The sequence below is a fragment of the Amphimedon queenslandica genome, unplaced genomic scaffold (assembly GCF_000090795.2).
Source record: "Amphimedon queenslandica unplaced genomic scaffold, v1.1 AMPQUscaffold_11171_Cont15472, whole genome shotgun sequence".
NCBI classification, from domain to species: domain Eukaryota; kingdom Metazoa; phylum Porifera; class Demospongiae; order Haplosclerida; family Niphatidae; genus Amphimedon; species Amphimedon queenslandica.
The window spans coordinates 1-8,626 of NW_003548584.1; the positions used below are offsets into that span (position 1 = coordinate 1).

The 8,626-nt window shown below is 34.6% G+C and overlaps 2 protein-coding genes across 2 annotated transcripts; one reads left to right on the top strand and one right to left on the bottom strand.

Moving 5' to 3' along the window:
• Nucleotides 1-970: 970 nt before the first annotated feature.
• Nucleotides 971-3,293, top strand: LOC109589569 (E3 ubiquitin-protein ligase TRIM71-like). Its single transcript, XM_020005626.1, has 2 exons — nucleotides 971-1,738; nucleotides 2,300-3,293. The coding sequence occupies exons 1-2, from the start codon at nucleotides 1,139-1,141 to the stop codon at nucleotides 3,188-3,190; spliced, it is 1,491 nt and encodes a 496-aa protein (XP_019861185.1). The 5' UTR covers nucleotides 971-1,138; the 3' UTR covers nucleotides 3,191-3,293.
• Nucleotides 3,294-3,633: 340 nt separating this feature from the next.
• On the bottom strand, nucleotides 3,634-7,740 carry LOC105315267 (uncharacterized). The gene is made up of 9 exons (XM_011409846.2): nucleotides 7,661-7,740; nucleotides 7,547-7,610; nucleotides 7,129-7,232; nucleotides 6,671-6,847; nucleotides 6,586-6,620; nucleotides 4,968-5,073; nucleotides 4,346-4,427; nucleotides 4,153-4,282; nucleotides 3,634-3,832 (listed from the first exon to the last, which is right to left on the bottom strand). The coding sequence occupies exons 3-9, from the start codon at nucleotides 7,183-7,185 to the stop codon at nucleotides 3,649-3,651; spliced, it is 771 nt and encodes a 256-aa protein (XP_011408148.2). The 5' UTR covers nucleotides 7,186-7,232; nucleotides 7,547-7,610; nucleotides 7,661-7,740; the 3' UTR covers nucleotides 3,634-3,648.
• Between the last annotated feature and the right edge of the window lie 886 nt (nucleotides 7,741-8,626).

Sequence of the window (8,626 nt, forward strand, 5' to 3'; positions counted from 1 at the left end):
GATACATATTGATGCCCTTATGCTTTGTAGCAAGTTTGAGCTAATTCCAACTTCAATTTTTCTAGTTATGGCCATTCCGAAAAATGGCTCCAAAATCACCCCCAATTTTTATTACGGTTTCTGATACATATTGATGCCATTATGCTTTGTAGCAAGTTGGAGCTAATTCCGACTTCAATTTTTCAAGTTATGGCCATTTTAAAATCCCAAAATTTGGAAAAATACCCGAGGCTATTATAGCCCATGGTTTTTCCAAAAAATGGTTCCAAAATCACTCCAAATTTTTGTTACATTTTTTGATGCATACTGATGTACTTATGCTAGAAAGTTTGAGCCGATTCCGACTTTAATTTTTTCAGATGGCCATGAGGCAGAAAACAAATTGCCAAAAAATTCTTAGTTTTTTTCCAGTTCATCAAAAGTGAACCAAATAAAAGCAATTGATGAGGTACAGGACCTTACATGTACATGTATGAATGAGAATAATTTTTGATTTTAAAAATCTAGAACCATCTACTCTATGGTCTATCTATCCCTCAATTAACTAAAGTTAATTGAGTTTAATTTGGCAAATTTGGTGATTCCATAGCCATTTGTCAAAATTAAATACACCATTTAGCACATGCTCAATGGCACATGGCCACAAATTCCCCAAATTAAAACTCGCCAATCACCAAAATTTAGCAATTTGCCAAATTTGGTCCCTCTGAAACTTCCTAAAATTAATCGTATCAATTTATTGAGTTTTTTTATTAGTTCAAAATTTTAGCAAGAACTTTTAGGGTTAATTTAAGCCACACTTTAAACAATTATTTGCAAATACACATGTACATGCACATGTAGCTACGTACACCTCATGCAATGAAGATACATAACTTAAGTTATCTTTTACATTCTCAGTCAGTGACCTTTACTACTGGTTGTTACAATTAAGGAATATGTACTATCATAACTTCCTGTAGTCACAAGACTATAGAAATAGAATTTTCCAAGACGTCATCAGGGCTTTTTTTTCCTGGCTACTTTCATTCTTTTTCATTCTCACTTCTTCATTTTCTTGTCCTTTGTTCTTGCTTTATCTTCATATACTGTCTGCCTCTCTTTATTTTCTGTTCTTGCTTTACGTTCTTTTTTTGAAATGGCAACCAAACCATCTTCTGGTCTCAGACTCAAACTCGAGGAGCGACTCACCTGTCCTGTGTGTCTTGACCACTATACCAACCCTAAGACTTTACCTTGTCTACATTCATTCTGTCATCACTGTCTGGAGAGATTACCATTGGATAAGAAAAATGAGACCTATTACCTCTCTTGTCCCACTTGTCGTCATTGTATAGAGTTACCAGAAGAAGGGATAGGAGCCTTTCCTGTAGCATTCCACCTCAACGACCTTAAAGAGATGTACAGTCTAACAAAGAAGACAGCTGATTTATCAAATCCTCAAGAGGCCACATGTAGTGATCATGGAAAGCCTTTTGAGCTATTCTGTGAAACATGTAATACAGTAATCTGTGTTACCTGTCAATTTCGTGATCACAAGCATCATGAATATGACTTAATCACTGACAGTTATACTAAGCACTGTCAAAAGTTAAGAGAATGTCTATCACCAATTGAGAGAAAGAAAGAAGCACTAAAGAAGGTCCTATCTGCTGTAGCAGAGAGAGAGGGTGAGATCAGAAAGAGAGGAGAAGGAGTAGTAGAAGAAATACAGAAAATGGTAGAGGAAATGATAAATGTTCTTCGTCAGTCAGAGAGGAAGCTGACTGAGCAGGCAAAGAGGGTCACTGATGATAAACTAAAGGTGCTTTCAGAGCAAATGAAATCAGCAGAAATGAGTTTGAGTCTTCTGGAGGATGTTGAGGGTTATGTGGAGCAGAGTCTGAAGACAGGCTGTCCTCAACAAGTCCTGGGGTCTAAGAAACAGATGATGGAGCGTATGAATGAAGTTACTGCAGGGATCAATGTGGAGGAGCTACATCCAAAGGAAAAAGCTGACTTTGTATTGAGTAAAGATATCAAATCGCTACATCACATCGGAGATATTATTTCAGGGACTACTGCACTACAGCAGTGTAGAGTGAAGAAGATTGATGTTATTCGCAAAACAGTTTTGTTTTCACTATCAATAGAGGCACCAGATTCGTCTATTTTATCTGTTCCCGTCTCTTCTCTGAGGTGTAGTCTAGTACCACTTGGTAAAGGTGATCAACCCATTCACACTACAGTCATTACCGCCAGCACTGATCCTGGAGTGTATAGGATACAGTGTAACCCTTCAACACGTGGTACTCATACAGTAAAAGTACAAGTATATGATATATTCCTTGAGGATACCTCATTAGTCATCCCTTTCAATCCTTACCTTGATAAAATCACTCCAGTACATATTATAACTGAGTTTGAGCATCCCTGTGGAGTTGCTGTTACTGATGATAATCATATTATAATAACTGAGAATTGGAGTCATTGTGTAACAATACTGGATAGAGAAGGAAAGAAAGTGAAATCATTAGGAGGGAAAGGAGGAAGTGGTAATGTCAAGTTTTCTTCCCCTCGTGATGTAGCTATTACTCCAGACAAATTTATTCTTGTGTCTGATAATCATAGCATCCAGAAGATAAGTATGGATGGACAACGAAAAGCATCAGTTGGTAAGGAGGGCAGTGGACCACTACAATTCAATAGGCCTTATGGTATAGCCACTTCTCCTATAACTGGACAGCTTTATATTGCTGACAGTAATAATCATCGTATACAAGTCTTGAATCCTAATCTAACTTTCTCTCATTCATTTGGTAGCATAGGATTAGCTAATGGACAGTTTCAGTATCCACATGACGTTGCTTTTGATAGTCAAGGATTAGTATATGTTGCTGATTTTGGCAATCATCGCATTCAGAAGTTCTCTCCTGATGGAAAGTTTGTGGGCTGGTTTGGATTTGGTCCTGGACAGCTTATTAGTCCAAATGGTATAACAATAGACACTGCAGCTACTGGTCTAGCGTATGTTAGTGAATGGGGCAATAATCGTATATCAGTCTTCACTAGTGATGGTGTGTTTGTTAGTAAGTTTGGAAGTGAAGGTAGTAATAATGATCAGTTCAATCATCCTTATGGATTAACATTTAATGGAGACGGATTCTTGTATGTTTGTGATTTTAATAATAGGCGACTTGTTGTTTATTAAATGATCAATGTGTATTTTTCGCAATTTTAATATTATTTTATGTTTATGTCGTATACAAGTCTTGAATCCTTATTTTTCCATTTGATAGTAAGATGATTTTGATTCAATGATGAGATGATTCAAGATGATTTTGTAGCTATAAGTCATTGCAGTGTCAGAAAATTTGGCAAAAATTTTGAAAATTTTTTTTTCAAAAATTTTGAAAATTTTTTGATTCAAAAAAACTAGTGCTATGTTGTATGTATATGGTCTATCTCCCCCTCAATTAATAATGTTAATACAGTATAGCAGGGGAGTTAAATTTGGCAAATTGGGTGTTTTCATAATCATTCGCTAAAATTAAACCCCCCCCCCCCATTTTGATCCATTATATGCATACTCATTGGCACATAGTCACAAATTCGCCAAATTAAAACTTGCCAATCATCAAAATTTAGCAATTCACTAAATCAGTTCCTCTAAAATTTCCTACTGTATGGTAGTGAATCCTTACCAGTTTCCAGAGGGTCTCCATTGGGTAGTGTCACATCACATATAGTGTAGGCGTCATTCATTTGTTGTATACAGAAAGTTTGTGATAGTTCTGATATCAGCGTCCGCTGTCTTAAGTACAACTGTCTCTGAGTCTTTATCAACTGATCCCTGACAATGAGAGAGAGAGAGTTACCATACATAAACATAATACATATACATGTACATGTACATTGAACACATACACTGTAGTGACTGTACATACATTAATGTAGGTATGTGTACATGTAACTTTGATGGAGCTAAAATTTGGTGAACTGTTAATCAATTTGTGAGTTGGCTCTTTCTCTCTCATTACCTACATGTACATGTACATGTACACACATGTATACATGCATATGTACATGTACACATGTATGTACATGTATATGTGCTGGGCTTTCATTTATTTTCTCTCTCTCTACTCAAGTACATGTACGTACATTATGTACCTTCTCTGTAGGAACATTAGATGGTCTTCATCAAAGTTGGACTGCGACTTTAATAAATCACTTTTCCCATTTTTTAGTGTCGCCTCTCTTTCATTTAAAGATCCTTGCAATTTAACCAACTTTCTGTTTTCTATAAAAAAAACAATTATTATGACAAATGAAATTCTTTTTGCGAGACATTAAAACATTATACCTTTTTCAAATATTTCTCTTTTCTCTGCTAGTTGCTGTTTGAGTAATTCAACACGAACCTTTAGTCTTGAGAGCTGCTCCTTCTACAGTTGAAATAAAATAATCATTAAAATCTGAAACAACCATGATGACACATGTGTACATGTAAATTAATATCTTGTGATGGGACCAATCAGTTATACATGTAAGTGAAAGAAAATTTTACAAGTTTAGACAATAATACATTTTACAGATTTAAAATTTCCAAAATCAATTACTGTATAAGTGGGTTTTTTGAGGGAATTATATTTTGTAAAATCTACTACAATTCCAATTCGCAGATTTTAATTTCCCAAATTCTACCACGTGCGCCATATGGTACCATATTAATCCGAATCAGGAAGGAATCCACAAAAATCGCAAAATTTGTAACCCTAAAAAACCTAAAGTACATGTAATTTTGCTTTATATGCCCGTGTAAATCAGTTTAAAAATTAAATTTAAAAACTTAAAAATTTTCTCCTGCTCGGTCTTTCTCTTATGCAATATGCAAATGAACATACAATGTACAGTACATGTACATGTACATGTAACGTATATGTACACGTAGACATATTGTACGTGTACATGTACACATACATTACCTTTTTAAGAGATCCGGCCATTTTGAGTCTAGTTGCTTGAATCTCTGCTTTCTGAGTCTTCACTTTCTCCCTGAGACTAGTCAGTCTTTGCTGTTGATCCAACATCCTACAGGAACATGTACATGTATAAGTATACATGTACATGTACGTGTACATGTACATGTAAAGTGTCAATTACTATTACATCATGTAAATGTGTTTCTTCAGTAACTCAAAAATTGTGCTTTTTTCTAAAAATTGGCTTGTTTTTAAAAATGATCATACATTAAATCGTAACTTCAAAATTATTCCTCAGAATCAGCTCAAACTTCCTACACAGCATAATGACAACAATATGCACCGGAAAATGTAATAAAAATTGGGGGTGATTTCGAAGACATTTTTTGGCAAAAACCATGAGCTATTATAGACTTGGCTGTTTTATGAAATTTTGGCATTTTCTTAAAATGACTGTAACTTAAAAAATTGAAGTCAGAATCACCTCAAACTTTCTACACAGCATAAGGACATTAATATGTATCAGAAAATGTAATAAAAATTGAAGGTGATTTTGGAGCCATTTTTTTGGCAAAAACCATGGGCTATAGCCTTGGGTATTTTTCAGAATTCTAGCGTTTTCTTAAAATGGCCATAACTTGAAAAATTGAAGTCGGAATCACCTCAAACTTTCTACACAGCATAAGGACATTAATATGTATCAGAAAATGTAATTAAAATTGGGCGTGATTTCGGAGCCATTTTTTTGGCAAAAACCATGGGCCTTGGGAATTCTTCAAAATTTTGACATTTTCTTAAAATGACTTTAACTTTAAAAATTGAAGTTAGAATCAGCTCAAACTTTCTACACAGCATAATGACATTAATATGTATCAGAAAATGTAATAAAAATTGGGGGTGATTTCAGAGCCATTTTTTTGCAAAAACCATGGGCTATATATAGCCTTGGGTATTTTTCAGAATTTTAGCGTTTTCTTAAAATGGCCATAAATTGAAATTTGAAGCTAGAATCAGCACAACCTTTCTACACAGCATAAGTACATCAATATGTATCAGAAAATGTAATAAAAATTTGAGGTGATTTTGGAGACTTTTTTTGTTAAAAAACCATGGGCTACAGCCTTGGGTATTTTTCAGAATTTTAGTGTTTTCTTAAAATGGCCATAACTTGAAAATTTGAAGCTGGAATAAGCTCAACGTTTTGACACAGCATAAGTACATCAATATGTATCAGAAAATGTAATTAAAAATTGAGGTGATTTTGGAGCCATTTTTTTGAAAAAAACTATGGGCTATAGCCTTGGGTATTTTTCAGAATTTTAATGTTTTCTTAAAATGGCCATAACTCGAAATTTGAAGCTGGAATCAGCTCAACCTTTCTACACAACATAAGTACATCAATATGTATCAGAAAATGTAATTAAAAATTGAGGTGATTTTGGAGCCATTTTTTGGAAAAAACCATGGGCTATAGCCTTGCGTACTTTTCAAAATTTTGGCATTTTATCAAAATGGCCATAACTTAAGAAATTGAAGTCAAAATCAGCTAAATCTTTCTACATAGCAAAAAGGACGTCAATATGTATCAGGAAATGTAATAAAAGAGTCTCTCAATACTTACTTATTCAAATATTCCAATGAACAAGACTCACCAACCTACAAACCATACAGACACCACATGACACATGACTAATAAATACACTCACTTCTGATTTAGAAACTTCAATGAGAGAATTACGAGGAAGATACTCGACCAGTTGGTTGGTCCGACTGAAGTGAGGGGATCTTGGTAACCCACCCACCTCTGTATTACAATAGTAACCTTCAGCAGTGGCTACCACCACACTGTTTGATGGATAGTTGAGATTATCTAGTCTACCAATCTAGGAATAAAAATAAGAATAAATAAATAAATAACAACATACATGTACATGTACATGTAGTGATGGTGAAATGGAAGAGGTACATGTACATGTACATGCACATGTATAACAATAAATACATGTACAGTGTACATACATTTGGCAACTTTGTCTGTGAAAATTAATTATTTATTAATAATCTTGAATAGCATATTCTTAATTTTTACTTCTCAAACTACATGTACATTGTATATGTATAACTATGCATTCCCCAGTAGAGTAAGGTTGTTATACTAACTCACACTGACTCCCATGAATCTGTATGTACTGAGATCAACAATTTTCTCAAAGCACATCATCTCCTCTTTAGACTCACCTGTGATAAGCCAAACCTTTATCTTAAACTCTGTTATTAGAATTATTACTGTTAAAGAAATAATAGTGTCATACAGTATGTACTGTGAAAAAGAGAGAGAGGGGGAGGGAGGGAGGGAAGGAGAGAGAGAAGGAAAAGATAAAGAAGAAGGAGGAAGGAGAGAGGGCCGTAAGGAAGGAAAGGGAAAGAGAAAGAGAAAAAGGGAGGGAGAGAAATGGAAGACAGATAAACACGCGTACAGTACATGTATAAAGTATAAAGAGAGAAAATTAAGAGAGAGGGGAAAGAGAAGACTACATATACATGTACATTAGAAAAAGACAGAGGGTGTAAGTTGAGGATACTGTTAATTGTGACACTGTCTCCAAACTTCTCATATTGAAATGTGAGGGACCTCCATGTTGGATTCTATGACAACAACAACAATAATAATAACAATTATGCCAGTATCAACTCACATATGTTTCTTCAAGGACACTGCTAGTGTACAACACTGCATTAACAAAAGAGAAAGAACAACTGTAAAACTGACATACATGTATATAATGTACATGTACATGTATGGTTGTGTCACAGTAGATATTAGAGTACTCTAGTATCAATGGTAGAGTGAATGTGAAACTAGTTCACACTATTGTTCACACTATTGTCAACACTATTGGGTATTGTTCACACAACAATTGATCTAGTATATGCATTATAGTGATCAAGTGTATAATGTATCAATACTATGATGTCAAGAGTACATGTACTCTTGATTATGAGTGTATGTACTGGAGTAGTGTCATACAATAAGACCATTGAGTACTGTAGTAAGAGGAATGACTGAATATCATTATTAATGATAGACACATGAAAGACAGCAAACATATACATTGTAGGTACATGTATACAATGTAGGGATGGTACAGTATAGATAATACTAATTATTAACATAATACATGTACATACTGGTACACTTGTTTATCAGATCAATTATTGGGCGAAGCCCACTAAAATGAGTAGAGTTTGTTTGTATGTATGTACACGTACGTATTCCGTATCTCCTCTATATATCCGCACATGCCTTGCAGTTCAAAAGATTCTAAATTTCAATATTTCATTGAAAGTGGGAGTGGCCGAATGAAAATAAAATGGCGATCACCACACGGGAATCAGAAGTCATGATTTTCCTACTTCCTAGCAACAAGATAAGGCAAAAACACCGTCCAAAGACTTCTCCAACTGCTTGAAAAGGTTACAGGTGCAATTAAGGAACTATGAAACTTCTTTTTGTTGAGATAAACTGTGAAAATCAAACAAATGTCACATTTGTCACTGACTGCACTAAACTGGCCAGCCTTTTTATATCTTATGGCTATTTTAAAGTCAGTGTGGCAAGGCTTAAAGTAAAAAACAAGTCAGGAATTTTCTAGCAGCAACAT

Bases quoted from the DNA above. Each gene is read 5' to 3' on its own strand.
- LOC105315267 (XM_011409846.2), bottom strand. From the start codon at position 7,185: ATGATGTGCTTTGAGAAAATTGTTGATCTCAGTACATACAGATTCATG. The intron at 6,621-6,670 runs GTGAGTGTATTT...TATGGTTTGTAG, and splicing joins TTGAAGTTTCTAAATCAGAA to GTTGGTGAGTCTTGTTCATT. The intron at 5,074-6,585 runs GTAAGTATTGAG...ATGTTCCTGTAG, and splicing joins TCATTGGAATATTTGAATAA to GATGTTGGATCAACAGCAAA.
- LOC109589569 (XM_020005626.1), top strand. From the start codon at position 1,139: ATGGCAACCAAACCATCTTCTGGTCTCAGACTCAAACTCGAGGAGCGA. The intron at 1,739-2,299 runs GTTCTTCGTCAG...GGTACTCATACA, and splicing joins TGGTAGAGGAAATGATAAAT to GTAAAAGTACAAGTATATGA.